The sequence below is a fragment of the Aptenodytes patagonicus genome, chromosome 1 (genome assembly GCF_965638725.1).
Source record: "Aptenodytes patagonicus chromosome 1, bAptPat1.pri.cur, whole genome shotgun sequence".
Classification (NCBI taxonomy): Eukaryota; Metazoa; Chordata; class Aves; order Sphenisciformes; family Spheniscidae; genus Aptenodytes; species Aptenodytes patagonicus.
Window position 1 is genome coordinate 61,786,357 of NC_134949.1, and position 18,781 is coordinate 61,805,137.

Here is an 18,781-nt window from a genome sequence, read left to right on the forward strand (position 1 = left end):
TCCGGCGCGGGGTCCCTCCCACGGGAGACAGTTCTCCATGAACTTCTCCAACATGAGTCCTTCCTGTGGGCTACAGTTCTTCACAAACTGCTCCAGCGTGGGTCCTTTCCACAGGATGAAGTCCTTTGGGAACAGACTGCTCCAGCGTGGGTCCCCCATGGGGTTACAAGTCCTGCCAACAAATCTGCTCCAGTATGGGCTCCTCTCTCCATGGGGCCACAGGTCCTGCCAGGAGCCTGCTCTGGCATGGGCTTCCCACAAGGTCACAGCCTCCTTTGGGCACATCCACCTGCTCCAGCATGGGGTCCTCCATGGGCTGCAGGTGCATATCTGCTCCACCATGGACCTCCATGCCCTGCAGGGGGGACAGCCTGCCTCACCATGGTCATCACCACAGGCTGCAGGGGAATCTCCGCTCTGGTGCCTGGAGCACCTCCTCCCCCTCCTTCTTCACTGACCTTGGTGTCTGCAGAGTTGTTTCTCTCACATATTCTCCCTCCTCTCTTCTGGCTGCTGTTGCACAGCAGTTTTCCCCCCCCTTCTTAAATATAGAGGCGCTACCACCATCGCTGATTGGCTCGGCCTTGGCCAGCAGTGGGTCCGTCTTGGAGCCAGCTGACATTGGCTCTATCAAACATGGGGGAAGCTTCTAGCAGCTTTTCCAGAAGCCACCCCTATAGCCCCTCCACTACCAAAACCTTGCCACACAAACTCAATACAACCTTTTTCCAAGGAGTCAGATGGCTCCAAACAGCAAGTGGCTGTTTTGACTGTTATTTGTGCAGCTCAATTAAAGTCACTTCTCTACACTCCAGCTGCAACTGAGAAGTTACAGAAAAAGAAGAGTCACAACGTATTATTAGCGCAGTCATTTATCTTCAGCATTTAACAATGCATTACATTTAAGAAAGTTTGCATAAATGACTTTTCACCACCAGTGGTATCACAAACAAAATTTAATGCATACAAAGCCTCAAATATTTGTATTTCAACAAAGCAAGCTGCTACAGAATGGCATCTTGTTTCACAAGGACAACTTCAGAGTAGAGGCAAGTGCATTTCAGCCACGGTAGTGTAAACAGCATGCAACACATGACATTAAACAGATGCAATGTCCATGTTTGAAACATTAAATAAAAATTAAGATACATTAAACAATCACTCAAAACATAGGCCATGCTATAAAATGCCCTTTGCAAGTCACCTTAATCACCAAAAAACCCCAATGAATCCTCATTTTTTGAGTATTTACTGGTAAAAACTAGTATGACAGCTGCGCCAGTACATTAAAGATCTATCGTTTGATATTATTTTTACAATAGAATGCATATAAAGTATGATAAAAAGTTCATAATCATGTTATAAATCATCTCCAAATGTTCATAAAATCCTCTTTTGGCTGAAGCTCAAAATAGTTCAGGTATTTCTAAAGATGTAGCAAATCACTAAGATTTCATTCCCCATAATTGCTTTTGAAATGCATTCTTCTCTTGATTTTGAATTGCATATCAAAATGTCATATTCATCTGAGCAAGCCTGTTTTACCTAGTGGCACAATTGCTATATTCCAAGAGTTTCTTTCCCTCAGGTTTTTCAGGCTTCAGGAAACAGTTCCCTTTAAAATATGTATTCATCTTTATTTTGTGCAATGTTTTTACAAGGAATAGAGCAGAAGTGCACTAGAGAAATTTCTTTTCCAAAAAGGCATTTTGAAAGAAGTTTTTCTTGTCATGTACCCGTGGCCAAAGTCCTTGGACACTGAGGAACAACTGACTAGAAGTCCTTTCCCTTACTAAAAAAAAAGTACACAATTCTGTAAAAATGGACTACAAATCCACAGTGCTAATAATGCCCAGTTTTTTAGACCTTTATGATCGACATAGTAATGTACATACACAATTTGTGTGACACATTAAGCTTTTACGGGCAATTGTCTCTTCATAAAAAATAGATTGTAATATAAAATACTAAAAACAAGCAATATAACTTGTACCACATGGAGTTTTTTTTATATGGTAATATATTAAAAGATCACTTTCAAGTAAATTATGATTCAATTTCAAAGACCAGAACATGTCTATATATGTATTCCAGCAGTATCTATTCCCAGTAATCTGAAATATGCAAAATAAAGCCTGTGTAAACATACAGAAGTTTACTTCCACATTTCTCAATTTCAAGCCTATTCATTTTCTGTATGCAAGATTCCTGATGCCTTAAATGGAAACTAAGTATTGGGGCTTATTCCAAAGGAATTTGAAGAAAACTGCAGTATTTCTCACAGACTCAGTGAAAGTGAATCTAATCACATTTTCAAGAATGACTAATCATTTGGTTTCTTGCTTTCAGACCCAAGAATGTGTTTTGAAAAGCTTATGCCCTCATCCAACAGAATATAGAAGGGGAAGTTGCTCTGTGGTACTCTGTAAGGTCACTCTCAAGTGCTGTTGGGAATAAAGGTCAGAAAGACCTAACTTAAAAATACTTAACATCCATTAAGATCAAAGATCAGTACACACACGTTAGAGATTAGATTTAAGATCTGCATGACCTCCACTGGATAAACAGAATGCTTATAAACATTATATACAGAAATTTACTCCACCTGCCACCAACATCATGTTTCTTTAGGAGTTTATCATTAATCTCAATTAGAGTAGGAATCATTCAGAACTTCTCAACTGTAAGTGGTGAATGCTTCTTCTGTAACTGCTATACTCCAAACAGCCTGCAATACTGGCATTCCTTAACATAACAGAGGCTAAGTTCTGGTTCCAGTAATTGCAGGAGTACCAGAACTTGGCCTAGTATGAACCTCGTTTTGGTTACAAAAGCAGTTTTGCTATACTTTTTTGCTTCAAAGTCTTTTCAGAAATATAATTGTTTTATTAGATGTTGCTCTACAAAAATACAATGTAAGCATAGTACATTTTATCTACAATTGCTTTGTCATTTCATAATTGCATTGCTATATGTAAATATATTTAAGTTGAAAAATAACATTATGTTTTAATGGTGGCAAAACAGTAAGTACTTTGCCAGCTCTTTCCCACTGCAAATCATAATAAATGCTTGCCTTGAAAACTAGTAATTCCCCAGCTATTACAAGTGACAATCCATTAAACAAATTTAGTCTATTAAGATACATATGTCCTCGAAATTAATTTCTTTCCAGTGAATTTCAGAAACTATCTGCATACATTTTACAAGATCTCTCTCATTAATAGTCACTGGAGTGGGCTGTTCTTAGTGGGGAAGTCAGATCACTGTCCTGGAAGGTAAAAAAGGGGTACAGAAATAGGTCATATTTTTTAATTGATAGGTGTTTCTGTTTCTGCTTTCCCCATTGGTGCCTCAGGAAAAAGTAGTTTTCTAAGTATGTTTGCATAGAATGGTCCATACACTTGTTTATTAAAGTTTACAATGCTCGCATACTGAGATCCAACAAACTCCATCTCTGTCTGAATCACAGAAAGGCCTCCTGGCATAGTAGGCATACACTTCTGAAAACTCGGAAGAGCAAGCAAGCTTCTCATGAAGAACTGGATTCGTTTGTCTGAAATGGAATATGAAGTGTGCTCAGAACAAATGTAAACCCAAGATGAAGCCATACTCGCTCTGTAAGCACCCTGCACATCAGCACAGCAAAAAAAAAAATCCAACAATGTAGGTAACAACTCTTTCCTAAGCCCGTGCTGCAGTGGGAAACAATACTGAAAATTTCTTAAAGTTGGCTCCTGCAAGGTGGACACAGCATAAACCAGCTACAAGAAGTTACAGCACCTAATATGAAGTAGACTCAGAGAAAAAAAACACTAGGTGTAAACCCAGAACTGGCAGAAGGGAGACTGAATAGGCATTTAGTTTTTCTAAATTCTTCTCCAAAATACTGGCACGTCTAGGCTTGTTTGTACAGACACTTTTAAAGTTATTTCTAGCTGCGACTACCATGCTCTGCAGCATACCAAGAACACCATCTATAGGTAAACAACATCTCCTTACTCCTAGTTGACCCAGTATTTTACTGCAGTAAGAAAGGGCTTTTAAAAAATAATAGACAGCTGATTAAGCTTGCTGGGAGTAAGTTTATATACAGGCACACACAATAAGACAATTATGTATTATCTTACTAACCAATCAAGGAACTGACAGGATTATTCTCCTCAACAATATGAGCGATTTGACCCATTAAATTACTCTGCATTTCTTCATTAAGAGTGGGAAGACCTCTTTCAGTTAGAGACCTGTTCACTTTGCTGCAAACCTGGACACCAATAGCATTCAGAGCCTCCTTCAAATCAAAAGTTCTGGAAGAAAGAAATAGAAAAGCATTAACTTTTGCAGTTTCTGTAGCATAAAGGTAAGGTGACCTCACTTGTCTCCTTTCCCTTTTACTTTCAACCTGCTCTCTGCAATGAGAGAATTTAGAAAAGTTATCTTTTGCAGATTTATGTACATGCACAGATACAGGACAAATCCCCATGTGGAAGATAAAATAAGGACCTAATTGTGATTCAAACAGGAAAAATCATTTCAAGTGTGCAGCAGTGACACCAGTTCATTTTGCCCTCATGCTTAGGTGTTTTCCTGGGCCACATGCATAGCATTTCATGAGAAAAAGCAGAGTGGAAAACTATTTTATGAGACACTTTCAGATCACATCAGACTTGCTGGTAGTGCAAGTGGCAGCAGAAATAGGCAGCTAAATAGCTTAAACTACCCAGACGTTTGAAGCAACTGGCAAGACAGTTTAGTGAATGTATTGCCACAGCCTCTCCAGTATTAGGAGCGTATGAATAAACTTTAGTACTAGGCTCCAAATTCTGTAGACTAACATCAAGATTAAGATTTCATTAAAATATAACCTTGAGAACATGTGCCTAACATACAGTGGACTTATATTGTAAAGGGAATATAGATATAGATGATTAAAATTTGGTATCTTCCTATTATTAACAAGCACTGGCTATGACATTTGAATTGTTTCCAAGAGTTTTCAGATCCACCTGTATTTCCTGTTAAAAAAATATGAAGAGTGATAAAAACAAGGCCTTACTTCTTGTTCATGCCTTCAAGAAGGGGAACAGAGATCCTTTTCAGTTGGTCAGCAAAATCAGGCACATCTACAATTGCTGCACCCACCATATTGTTTGTTATGAGACAAACACAAGCTATGATTTTTAATTGATTGAGCTTTTCTCTCAACTCCTGAAGACGAACTTCATCTGTTATTAGAGTCTAGAATTGAAACAATAATACTAATTTAGGAATACAGAGGGAGAGAGGCAGGGAAAAGGACAGATACAGGATGTAGTCATGAAGCATTAATATTTTTAATCACAAATATGCAAAGTCCAAAGAGACAGCAGCCGAAATACCCTGAATATGCAGTACTGCACAAAGTGGCATTATGTACGAGTACCAGAAGTAAGCCTGTGGCAGGAAGAAAGGTAATGCCTTCAGTGCAGAGGATAACTGAGGACATGGCATCTTATTCCTCATCACTGCGGACAGAAATCTGCAACCAACAATTCAGCCCATGACGTGGAATGCTCAGGGGATCCAGAGGACATTGTAGTGATCAAGGTTACAGACAGAACAGTCTTCTGGATCCATCTGTCCTTTGAAAAATGCCATAATCTGTAACTCTAACGATGGACAGCGATGAACAACTGTGCATGACAACCACCAGTTCAACCACCAGAGCAGGTTCTACAAGTGATGCATAACATGCTACAGGCAAAAAGCCAGTTGATCATACCAAGAATGTAAGTAATTCCCACAGCAAGATGTAGCTGGAGTGACTTATTTTAGGTTAGAAAGAGTTCATCCTAACCAAATCCCTCCACTGAGAAGCACAGGGGCATTAACATTCAACTGTTTGGTAGTAATTTCATAGTATGACAAACTAGATCCACCAGAGGATACCTGTGTGTAGCTCTTACTCAAAACTGTTCGAAGGAAGGTTAAGAATAAGGTGGTTTCCCTTCCGCCCACTGACCGAGAGCACTAAGAGCATCCCCATGTATTTAGAAAATTCTCTGCTAGGCCACCCTAAGTATAGCTAAGGCGCTCACTGCAGATGCTAATTTTAGCCCTGGCTGATGGCCAATTTCAAATTGGCTTTACGGAAAGCTGCAGAGATCAGTAATCAGGAGTTGGAGGGAAAGACTAAACACTAATTCTTGAAGCAATAGTTTATATGCACTGAGAAAGGGTGAATATCTACCTTAGAGGGCTTCAAGTTTTTACTGATTCTGTTCTAAAGCAAGAGTGATCCCACCAATTCCCACTGCTGTTAGGAAAACAGGATGCTAGCCAGTTCTCTCAAAGATACAGAAAGCCAAGTGCTGTCAGTACAAGGCCCAGCCTTTGACCATGGCCAAGAGTGCTCTTAGGGTGGAGCTGGTGAGCTATGATTGGATAGAGGGAAAACAACCTCTACATTGTTCTCTTCTAGTTGCTGACTTGCCCATCTCGTATTTCAGAAGCTAGACTAGCATATACTCTCCAAATTCCAAATTTACTATTCAGAAATTTAAGAAGTGCAAGAGAATACTTCACCTATTGTCATCAATAGCAGGATTATTATACTACACCAGTGTTTTCATACAGCTAGAAATCTGGACACTGAAATACACTTCTTACCTCTGGAATTGTTTTGCAATAATCCCATTGTAACAGTTTCAAGTAGCTGTTGTTTAGCACCAGTGTAGGACTAATAATTCGTTTAGAACTACTATCAGCACCAGGGGATGATGAAGACTCATCAGAAACAGATGACAGTTCATCTTCTACTGATTCCTTTATCCATTCTGTTGTGAGATCCAGGGCACCTAAGCATTGCAAATCAGCACAGATTTACTGCATGCTTTCATCAAAGTAAGTACTAGCTTGAGGAAGAGAATTGTATACATAAGCAAGAATATTGAACTTCTGAAGACTAAACAAACATAGTGGACAGCTGAGTCTTTACACATGTAAATTCTCCCCCTCACTTTTTTCCACTGATCATCTTCCATTAATATTCTAGCTAGCTTGTACAAACGCAACAAATTGTTGCAAGCACTCCAGATTACAGATAAACATACTTCATAGCAAGTTAAGCAATTGCCCATTGGTAGCTTGCTTGTCAAAGAATTTTTGCATTAGTTAGATCCAGACAAGAAATTGAAGTTTTCCTCCAAATTAACTGCAATTGATAGATTTTATAGCATGTCTTTAAATAGTCTGTTTTTTAAGGAAATGTTTAAGTGAAATATAGCATGATACCTACTTGGTGTTTCTTCAAGAATTTCCTGGAATTTTGTTCTTTCATAGTCCACCAAATTACGCTGAAGATATGGCCTAAGGTTTTGAATTGTGTAATTAGCCATATCCACTTTCATCAGGTCCAAAACACGGAATATTTGCCTGAAAGGAGGAGTTTAAAATTTGACAATTACAATAGTCTATTGATTTTAACCAGCACATGTGAGGTACACCTACATTAGCACTTTACTTCTCCCAGAATTGAAATCAAACTCCTTCGTTGGTATTTCAGTGTAACAGATACGTCACCTATCTTCCAGGATACTTGAAGGAGTATTGTGTATAAGGCTTGGTGTAAGTTACAGAGAACAAGAAAAATATGTAGCATCACTAAATGCTACAACCCTGTAACAGAAAGAAAAGGGTTTTCAAGAACTGCATCAATCGGTACATTTCAGCCCGAATGAACAGATTTTAACTTTTTAGTCACTCTAATTGCACCAAGAGAAACAATCCTTCTGACCCAGTTGCTTTGGTCCCTGTATATGATCCAAGTTGCAATAAAACAGCAGAACAACAACTACCATTTACTCTTAATATTTCAGTGTACCTAAGGAGCAGTAAACTGGTTTCTGCCCTTTTATGCAAGTGTTTTACTCAAGTTCAAGTAATAAGATCTTTACTAAAGAGATTTTAAATCCAAAATCTGGCCTCCTAGAAGAAGCATGCAATAAACAGTTCAAGAAGGAACAGTACAAGTGTGCTGCTTAAATTTTGTAAGGATGAACAAGACTGAAAAAGCAGTCTCCGAAACACAGATTATTGCAAGAGTGCTTTTTTTGTTGTTCAGTAGCTTAGATATTCAGAGCTGGTAGTGTTTGATCTAGGCATTCTATCTATTTCATTAAAAAGTAAGATACACATAATATTCTGGTCAGTGTGTCACAGCTCCTCCCCTTTAATGCTCCTGTATAAAAATCAAGTTTTCCTATAGTTTGCAAACAGGTATTATGTAAACTGACACAATTTAAGACTTCTTTTTAAGACTTTACCCCCTTCTTCCACTGTACTTTTTCAGAAAAAGAGGTTTTTCCTCTAAAAAAAAAGAAAACCGCCCAAATACCAACCTCAGTAATTCTACGATATTGTCAGTTGCTTTTAACTGTTTTATATCGTTGTCTCTTACTGGAGCACATAACTTTCCCATAGTGTTGATGATATAGTTAGCTAGCCCATGAATATCAACAGCATTATGTTCTGCCTGCTGTCTTATAAGATCTGTATCTAGAACTTCACAAATTTGATTTTGAATCCTGTTTGCTCCAGGAGTGAGGAAGGAAAGAAGAATCTAAAGTTGGGGGGGGAAAAAAAAAAAAAGGAAAATCTTATCAATAAAACCAAACCACTTAGTAAACACATTGAAGTAAGATTTCAATATTAATGTCAAGTGTATTTAGCTGACTGGCTATAACAAGACACGTTAAGACTGAACATTATCTAAGGTAGCAGGAAAAAAGGACGGTTAAAAGGATCACAGTACAGTTCTGCAAAAATGCTCAAAGTCAGTAAACCAGAAAGCATGTCAACAATGAGACTCTTTCAAAAACTGGGAGGCTGCCCTGTAAAACAAACATTTACTAACTTAAAATTTTGAAAAACTTAGTATTGTGCCAAGATTGAAGGTTTGTATGGTCCCTTGTGCAATGATCATAAGCAATAAATTCTACACGGGCAGGTGCAGTCACATTTATACTCCTGTTCATGCCCTAAGATCACAGTATGTTGCTGGAAAGAGGCTAGTAGAGATGTGAAGCTTTGAGGGAAGAGCTGACTTGCAACTAACCATCATGCAATGAAAGCTGAGTGGACATGCCGCTGTGCATTCATGGCCATATTCACGGTTAATATAAATATACTATAAGTAGACACCTATTTGCAGTTCTGAATAATCACGGTTTCATCTTAAAAGAAAGAACTCGAAGGTGTTGGCTTGACTGAGTTAGCAGACCCTTCAGTGAAATAAGAGACCTAAGCTGACAAAACAATATTGGGATGCAGGGGAGAAGGAACATTACCTCTTTAATTTCCTCAAAGAGCTTGATAGCATGTTCATATTCTGGAGGATCTTCATTCAGTTCTGATTCCAAGTGATCCCAAAATGCCTTGTGTACAATTTGTTTCACCGTGCCTGCAAAGCTGTGGAATAAGTCAATTAGATACGGAAAAGACTCCCAACTAGCTTTCATCCTTGGTAAAAGTGTTTTAGATTAGCCTGATCACTTGTTGGGAAACACACACCACCTCACCAGCTATTGTGCCCTGCAACCATATCTATCTTGGTCTGTGGATCATCAGCTCCCAAAACATGGTCTCAACTTGACAAGTCTTTCCTAAGACACCTGCATTTTATAAAGTGGTGCTGGCAATTCAGACGTAGGTAAAGAGATATTACCTTTCCTTTTTCCTTACTGAATTTGTATTCATTCTCCTAACCTGGTATGTTATGTACTAAGCTTTCTCAAAAACTATTCTGTCATATAACCAATTAACAGTTAAGGGACTTGTGCAATTAAAGACCTGTTTGTTGTTTACTTAAGTTCTCAAAGTAAAGACCAGGGTCATTTTTAAGTTAGACACGTCTGTAAGCAAGAACATTTTAGCTACCTACATTAGGGAAGTTATTTCTCACTTCCTCTGGATCTCCAAGTATTTTTGCATCTCTTCTGGTGCTAGTATTAGAGCTATGTTCATGATGAGCTCTATCTTCTTACCACTATGGCACCAATGAGCTACTACATACAACTGCACAGACGACCACCATCTCATCTTTTCCACAGGGCTTGGAACTGCGCAGAACCAACCGATACTCATCTTCACAATGGGCATTCATATTGCATTAGCCTTTTATCTTCCACATGACATTTAAGACAGAGCAATGTGCTCCAAGACAGTGTATCAACTCAGCTGGACCGCAACACTTGTTCCAAGCAAGATAGCTTTGACAGTGACTCCTGGAGGTGCAGGATAAAAATCTATAGCCTTCCAAGATATTTTGGTTTGGGTTTTTGTTTGTTTTTTTTTTTTTAATTTGCTGCTCTATTTCATTTCTCCTCTCTTCCCAACCCCAGTGATGCTTTTTGCAAAATTCAGGCTCTTACCTGTTCTGTGGGAAGTCTTCATGTTTTATGCAAAAATTTGCATTGACAGCAATTTCATGAGCTAGAGTCAAGTCTGTCAAATTTCTTGCAGCTGCCATCAGTTCATCAAATGTAATAATCTTGGGAGGGCTTGCTGCTGGAACAAATAGGATCAATTCAAGCCAAATATGTATAGTTGATAAGTGCAATTGAAACTACAAAAATTTGGAAATTTTACTGCTTGCTAATTGGACTCTAGTACTCTAGAAGAAACAACCTAGGATTACCAGGTCTTTATATCTTCTTAAAACACTAACTCAGGAAACTCCCAGCTTATCAGGGGTGTGTGTGGGTAATACCACACAAGCCTCGTAACATTTTAAGGAGCAATTTCATATTTCTGCATCTTAACTAAGATATCTTTTTTCCTTTAAAACAGGATCTTGCATTCCACAGATTTCCTATTGACTGTTCTATAAAATCCACCAGACCAAAAGCATGGGCAATAACAGATACCAGATGTCTATTATAATTCTGAGCACATAATGGCTATATTGTGGTTTTATTGCCTGTAGGGAAGGTCCTGAAGTTACTGACTTGAGAACCCCCCACTTACGTTCCATAGCAGATGCATAAGTTACACTCCCTTTTTACAAGTTAGTATTAACAACGTAACAGAAACTCTGCATTGGAAAGAAGAGTAAATTCCCGAAGTTTCTAAACCCCCAAATTCTGTCATTTAATTTAGTATTTGGTATTAAGCCTTTGAAGACTGAGACAAAGAGCCAACTGCCAATTGCAGCTCCACTAACAAGCTTGTTTTAATGTAAGACTTCACTTACCTAGACACTAAAAAGTATGCGTTGTCTGAGACAGCTTACAGACATGAAGACGAAGCACATCTTAACGAAGGTTTTATTTATCATTACTCAAAATACCTTCCTTGTGCAAATGTGTGTTTTCTGTTTGATCCTAATACTTATGAAAGAAAAAATGTGAACTCCAGATTAATTTCATGTAACTTGATGTAATATTATAAATCTGTAACTTACAGATTTAATTTTTAAGTGTATGGCACAAACAGAAGAAACCCACCCTTTGCACAAAGATGTATCTGGTTGAGTGGGAGACTGCTACCAATGTCAAGATTAGCTCAAGATTAGGATGTCCATGGTGGCACACTTTTCTTACACTTTCTGAAGGGAAGGAGTGCACAGGGAGACCCCCACGGATACAGCTGTTGGTGGTGTTCCACACACAAGGAGATGCACTGCTTCATAGCAGACAGAAAGCCATGCCTTTCTCTTAATACTCTTAAACAGAGACTCAGAATCCCAGGTTCTACCCATGACAGCAAAGAGAAATGAGATAAATTAGCCTTATCTGTCTATGCACAATGCAGGTAAGGTTGAAATAGGCTTACACGCTGGGGAACTGGGTTTGCTTGAAGAATCACTGTTAAAGCTCTGTCTTGAATATTCAGAGTCGCTAGAAGAAGCTGTGCTTTCAGAGAGGCGTGAAGAATCTGAATCACTGTTCTGGTCATCATTGAGAGGCATTCTGATTCACTTTAGCTGCTACAGTAAACAAGACCCGGAAAGACAAATACACCTTCCATAAAACCAGCACTTACTATTTTCTGTTTGATTCTCAGAAGTCAGATACTGATCATTGTATCGTGAATGAAGAACAAGTAGTTGCCTTTCTTAAAAAGGTGTTACAGGAAGGATCTGGCTTGACATGCCGAATCATAAGAGTTATTAACAAACTACATCTGTTCTGCAAGAAAGTTTTGTACCTTCTGCTGTTTCATACCTTAATGGTTGTTACGGACAGTCTGTAAATTGGTTATATTCAAAAAATGAAAGACTAGCTACAGTAACCCCTGAAGTTGCTTGTTGTCAGAATTTGGAAGTTCTCAACATCCATAAAGGCATCTCATGATCTTACCATCCCCCACCTGACTTCACCAACAAGTGCTGTTTAGCAATTAGCTTCCTTCCACAAACAGAGTGCACTGAGTGTAACAACTCTGAAGCAAACATAGTAGTTGCTGGGGGAGAATAGGCAAATAATTCAGAATACTACATTTCTGACATGGTGTAGCTAGAAATCTGGCCTACTGCTTTAGGTGGGTCTTTGCTCAGAATCAGATCGACAATGGCATAGACCCAAGAAAATACTACTCCGAAGGGTGAGGGTAGATGGCTTTCTGTTTTAAGTCAAATGGTAACTCTAAGCCTCTAACATTACATTCAGCATACATGACAAATAACACTGAGAAGCGTCATGCTTCGTAGAGCTTCTGCCTACATAAAGAAACCACCTCCCAGGCAGATAATCTGCAACTGCAGAGAATTTGGACAGCTGCATAGTACGATAGAGTTTATTAATAGTTGTATGACAGGAAGTGAAAAATATGTTCATAATCATATTAAAATGAGAAACTGGAAGTCAGCCATAATTACTACCAAAGGAATTTGGCCCAGATACCAAAAGTAGCTGTCCACCTTTGATTACGGCCATGAAGCATTCTGTAGTAGACTTTATGAAGAGACATAGCCAACAATGCTTTAGGTCAGCAAATTTAAGTAAGATGACTTCATTTGTGATTAAATTGCATCAACTTCAGCAGGCAAAGAATACCGCACTTTGCAACTATTGCACTTGGGAAAAGCCACTTTTGGCAGCAAAAGGAGGATCTCTGTGTGTACTTGTGTGACTCAACATATTGTTGGGTCAAGAGGTAGACAAAAGGGAGTGAGAATGAAGATTTCTTTACACTGGCACCTAGTTACAGCTTAGAGTGTTTGATTTTTTGGGTACCAGCTCACCCTGAATAGGCCTTTATAACTTGATGAGGTATTAACTGATGAGTACTCCCCTGTTAATTGAGATGATTAACACTTGTTAAGTGTGTGTTTACTCCTCCTCCCCCAAGAGGAAAGATGCATTTGAGTGCCTTATTTATGTAATGTTTTATGCTGTTTTTTGTGAAAAGAATTAATCACATCAGCAAGAACACAGCTGACAGTTTATTACCTTACTGGAGAAGCCAGTAAGAGACACTTTTGATCAGGATATAGAGGTCATGGGTTCAAGACTTACAGCATCAGTTGTGATCCGTAACATCGTAACTCTTATTAGAACAGCAATTTTACAAATTCTAACAAGCAACTGAAAACAAGCAGATATTTAAAATAGTATTGACTAAACAAGACAGAGTTGCAAGAGAACCTAGAAAACCAAAAGGCTGAGATATTTCTGACTTATTTGTCTAAGTTACAATTAGAAATGAGTCACTAGTTAATGTTATGCAAGAGACTAAAACTATTTCTTCGATTAAGATCTGTGTTACAGATCTCAAAGCTAGCGCTGACTAGAAACTAGTTGTGATGAGTAACCTACCTGTAGAATGCACTCCAGGTTCTCGATGTGGAACTGCTCACTTAAATACAGTAACCCTGCAGACCCTGCAAAGCTCGCATTACTCTCCCACTGATGCTGATCCAGAAACAATGGAACACTATTTCCAGGCTTTAATCATGTATAAACCCCCTTTATTTATATATAAATAACTAACCTCCAAAAGGTTAATGTTGCACGTGGTCCATCGAAATAATTAATTAACGTTGTTAGCAGTGTACTGGCCCAAAAGGTCTTGTAAAATCACTTGCCTAGCATGAGCACTTCAAGATGTGTCTACTGCTTCAGTCTAGGTGTTAAGGACATGGAAGAAATTAAATGACCATTAAAAACCAAAAATTCTCACACAATTTATACATCATCATTTCAAGTACTTCCTCTTAACTGCCAGTATGATAATTCCAATAAATATTCAAATTCATAAATATTTAGATTTGCAAGGTGCTCCTAACAGCAAGTACTAAACCAGCCACGGAGGCAAGCCAGCATTGTCATTTTCCACCCCAGTCTTGATTCCCAAGAAGACCAAATTTTTAAGGTAGAAATTAAAATTCTATATACATTAAGTCTTTACATACTACTCCTAGCAAAGAATCTTTTGACAACAAATACTTACATTTCAAAGAGACCCATGACATATTTTGATGTACCGAGACCATACCTGTTCCTACAATACATGCACACAGTTGCCAGTAGAGTGCTTCAGAAGGCTTAATTTAAATAAGTTTCAACAATGCAACAGGAGATGACACACTGCAAAAACACTGCAATCTGCCACAGTAAATATATTTCCTAGTAGGATGCCTCAAATGGAATGGTAAAGAAGAATGGGTGTATTCTGCAGATTCAGAACATTATTGCTAAATTCTAAGTTTAAAAGATAAACAAAGCAGCAAGCACATCAAAGTAAACATATATGAATACACAAGCAGAATCTGGATATGCCATCTACAGTTTTTAAATATGCTGCCCGACAGCTAAAAAGCTTAGAGAAAAGTAGATTCATTGAACATATCAAAGGGAAGTACAAACCAAAAAAAGGCTTTTCTAATTAGTTACAACAATACACAACTGAGTTACTTAGTCCTTTCCTTATAGCATACACTGGAAGAGCTGCTTTTCCTTATCCTTTTGTAGACAGCATAGACCTTCTCATAAATTACTAAGGGCCAAGTTCACATGCAATTTTAAGTTTAGATTAATATAATTCCCAAATAAAAATATTCAGAAAGCCCTTTAGCCTTCCAAAATCTTTGTAACTCACCCTCTTGAATAGACAATACCATCTTCTTATTTGAGTTGTTCATTAGGTACTACATATTAGGCTGTTGTTTTAATACACAGCTTAATATCCTACCTATTTTATTAAAGGGTCAGCCTGTGGTTACAACCTGCTTTACTCTTCCTGCATTTAAAAAAACCCCGATGTTTACTTTTATATTAGGTTGGACACCTTCACAGTGGGCCTCATTACACTGTTCGCTTTCTTTCAATCAGTACTATTTTGCAGGTTTTTAAAGGATAAACTCTAAATGGGAGACCAAGCTAAAAATATCTTCTGGATTTACAAAACCCAAGTTTCCAGTTAATTTAACAAGGAAGAACTAAATTATCATGGTTTCTGCTGCTATTTAGACAGTTTTGGATTATTCTTTCTAGTAAAGATGCAATGAATGTAACACTGTAGATGCCTAAAGGCATCTTGCACTTATACAGTCACCACATCACCCGACCCGATCACTCACTTAGAACTGATCAAGACTGCAAGATCGGATTAGTTTTAGAGAACACAAACACGCTTTTTATTCCCGAAGGCTTCCTTTAAAAGTTATTTTACAAAGCACCTGGGGAAAAAAGACAGCTCAGAAGGGTTTTTTTTCCCTTCAGATACCATCTTCAAGAAAAGTTTTTCCACAGCCCTGCTTTGTTCAAGTAAGTCCCTCCATCCATGCAGACACTAAGTGCTCTGTCCAGTTTTACCACTATAATATCTGAACTTCGTTTATTCCACTGGGCTTACATCCTTACGATCTTCAAGCTGGCACCGACTGAGTCTCATTTGGGCTCGAGTTTCCCTTTCACTGACTCCACCTTTATCAGCACCCACGGCACAGGAGCAGAAAAAAGCCTTTGTTAAGAGTTACGGAATTTCCTCACAGCTTATAGCCGACACTCCTCTCTTTTTAGCTTTCTAGCTCCGCAGCTCTTCCCTTTACACATAGGCTTCTCTTGATGAAGGCTTAAAAATATGTAAGAGCGAGATGAGCACGTGTCCCCCAAGGTCTGTGCGCGGGACAGCCACGGGAGTTGCCCTCACCTCAGACGCTTCGGCAACGCGCTCCCCCCGGCCCGTGACGATGGGCCGCAAGCCCTCTGAGGGGAGGCCGGGACGCCCTTCCCGACCCCCTCCCCCGCCGGCTCCCCTCAGCGGGGCGCGGGGGAGCGGCACCACCGCCGGCGGCTCCTCCTCTTCCTCCATCTGTTTCGCTGCCTGTCTCCTCCCCCGGCCCCATGTTTTTAACAGTTACCAGAGGCAGGAGTTTGGCACTCGCCGACCAAAACAAACAGCGTTTCTAAGGACAGGCCCGGGGGGAGGAAGGGAGGAGAAGAATAGCAGGGGGAACCCTCTCTCTGCCAGCCCCAGGGAAGGCGAACGAGGCTACCCGCCTCCAAGTGTCCCGGCCTCGCGTCCCCCGGAGAGGGAGCCGGGGTGCCCTTGCTCTGCGCTGCTGGAGCGAGGCTACAGCGGGGAACGCCCGCGGCTGCGCCCGTCGGGACGGATCGTCCCGGCGGACAGCGGGCATTAAGAGACAGAGACAGCCAGGGAGGCACGGGACAAGGGGTGCGCTGCAGACCCAGAGTAGGGGCTGCGAAACCCACCTGCTGCAGCGGGAGCCCCACCGAGGCAACAGAGCGGAGCGCCAGCCCGCCACCTCCCAGCCACCCCCACCGCACGGGAAAGCAGCAGCTCCCGGGCCAGCTCTGACCCGGACTCACCCCGCAGTTCATCGCCTTGTACGTGCTCGGACACCGAGGCGTGTGCCGTGCGGTACGGTACCGCCGTCGGACGGCTCGGCTCGGCCGCAGCCCTGCCCCTGCTCGCCCCGGTCACTCACCGCGGCCCGGCGGCAGCAGCAGCAGCTCGCCCTCCTGCGCGGCGCTCGCCGGGGCTTTACACAGCCCCCCCGGATTTATAGACCCAGCCTGGACTATTAGTGTCTTCCTTGGGCGCGTCCATCTCTGCCGGTGACAGGGGGGGCGCGCAACGTTTTCCTGCCTGCCAACGGCGAGTTAGCCCGAGGGACTTGGGTCAACCCGCGCCTATCCCCGCAGAAACGGTTTCTGTCTCCTCATTCTGCCCGGACCTGAGCACTAAGCGGGGAAAAGTATGAGCTGACGGGGGGGGAAGACGCTTCCGCGGACTCCCCCGCGCTGAATGGGCCCTGCCAGGGGGGGAAGGCCGGGGAGAAGGGCTGTGTGGTGTTTACGGAAGAGCCGCGTCGATCCAGACTGACTCCGCCCCTTCCCCAGCGCGAGGCGGGGTCTCCGCGTTAGCCCCGCCCCGGGGCCGCCTGGGGGGATGGGGCAACACGCCAGTCCCGCAGAGGCGGGGAGAGGGGCAAAGCGGCCCTTCTCGTCAGGGGAAGAGGCAGCATCTCAGGGCGTATTTGCCTGTTTTTGTTCTCAGCGCTGCCAAGGAAGCTTTAAATAGGCCCTCACGAGCTTTCCTGCCCTGGTTTCCTTAGTCTCTCGATGGGGGGTGGTGGTGAGGCGCCCCCTCCCCCCCCGCCATCTTGGCCCCCCACTGCCACCTCCCGCCATCTTAGCCTCAGGGGAGCCACTCAGGACTGTGCTGAGTTTAGTCACCTGCCTTGTTCATGGCTGTGGTGTTAGGAGGCTTGCTGAGTGCCCACTGAGGAATGCAGCATGAAGCAGTACAGCACTATTATTATAAATGCTTGCTTAATTCTGTATTGACCTCATCCACCGGCGAGCTTCAAGCACCCACTGGGCCAACAGTACCCATCAGGGTCATCATCTCTTCCTGTCACAGGAGCTACGTGCCACCGTTGCCTCACCTACCAGGAAGCATGGAGGGCAAAACACTGGCAGTCATCTGTTGATTCCCACTGACTGGAAAAGGGGAAACATCACCCCCATTTTGAAAAAGGGAAAAAAGGAAGACTCGGGGAACTACAGGCCAGTCAGTCTCACCTCTGTGCCTGGGAAGATCATGGAACAGATCCTCCTGGAAGCTATGCTAAGGCACATGGAGGACAGGGAGGTGATTTGAGACAGCCAGCATGGCTTCATCAAGGGCAAGTCCTGCCTGACTAACCTAGTGGCCTTCTGTGATGGAGTGACCACATCAGTGGACACGGGAAGGGCTACAGATGTCGTCTATCTGGACCTCTGTAAGGCCTTTGACACGGTCCCCCACAACATCCTTCTCTCTGAACTGGAGAGGTATGGATGTGATGGGTGGACTGTCCAGTGGGTGAGGAATTGGTTGGATGGTCGCATCTAGAGGGTAGTGGTCAACGGCTCAATGTCCAGATGGAGACTGGTGACGAGTGGTGTCCCGCAGGGGTCCGTATTGGGACTGGTACTGTTTAATATCTTCATCAATGACATAGACGGCGGAATCGAGTGCACCCTCAGCGAGTTTGCAGATGACACCAAGCTGAGTGGTGCGGTCAACATGCCTGAGGGACAGGATGCCATCCAGAGGGACCTGGACAAGCTCCAGAAGTGGGCCCATGTGAACCTCCTGAGGTTCAACAAGGCCAAGTGCAAGGTCCTGCGCCTGGGTCGGGGCAACCCCCGGTATCAATACAGGCTGGGGGATGAAGGGATTGAGAGCAGCCCTGCCGAGAAGGACTTGGGGGTACTGGTGGATGAAAAGCTGGACATGAGCCAGCAATGTGTGCTCACAGCCCAGAAGGCCAATCATATCCTGGGCTGCA

The 18,781-nt window shown here is 41.8% G+C and overlaps 1 protein-coding gene across 3 annotated transcripts; it reads right to left on the bottom strand.

Annotated features, from left to right (window-relative positions):
- Positions 1-856: 856 nt before the first annotated feature.
- Positions 857-17,257, bottom strand: TCP11L2 (t-complex 11 like 2). Of its 3 annotated transcripts, none has more exons than XM_076339179.1 (11): positions 16,931-17,257; positions 13,972-14,103; positions 11,812-11,965; positions 10,410-10,545; positions 9,327-9,447; positions 8,379-8,599; positions 7,277-7,413; positions 6,649-6,836; positions 5,057-5,238; positions 4,135-4,307; positions 857-3,556 (listed from the first exon to the last, which is right to left on the bottom strand). In XM_076339179.1, exons 3-11 carry the CDS (start codon positions 11,945-11,947, stop codon positions 3,312-3,314), a joined length of 1,539 nt encoding a protein of 512 aa, XP_076195294.1. In that variant the 5' UTR covers positions 11,948-11,965; positions 13,972-14,103; positions 16,931-17,257; the 3' UTR covers positions 857-3,311. The 3 variants fall into 3 exon arrangements, with proteins under 3 accessions (XP_076195294.1, XP_076195302.1, XP_076195310.1); XM_076339187.1 differs by having other exon boundaries at positions 16,812-17,257; XM_076339195.1 differs by having other exon boundaries at positions 10,410-10,542; positions 16,931-17,256.
- Between the last annotated feature and the right edge of the window lie 1,524 nt (positions 17,258-18,781).

Bases quoted from the DNA above. Each gene is read 5' to 3' on its own strand.
- TCP11L2 (XM_076339179.1), bottom strand. From the start codon at position 11,947: ATGCCTCTCAATGATGACCAGAACAGTGATTCAGATTCTTCACGCCTC. The intron at 8,600-9,326 runs GTAATGTTCCTT...CCCCAACTTTAG, and splicing joins TCTTTGAGGAAATTAAAGAG to ATTCTTCTTTCCTTCCTCAC. The intron at 6,837-7,276 runs GTAGGTATCATG...TGCAATGCTTAG, and splicing joins AATTCTTGAAGAAACACCAA to GTGCCCTGGATCTCACAACA.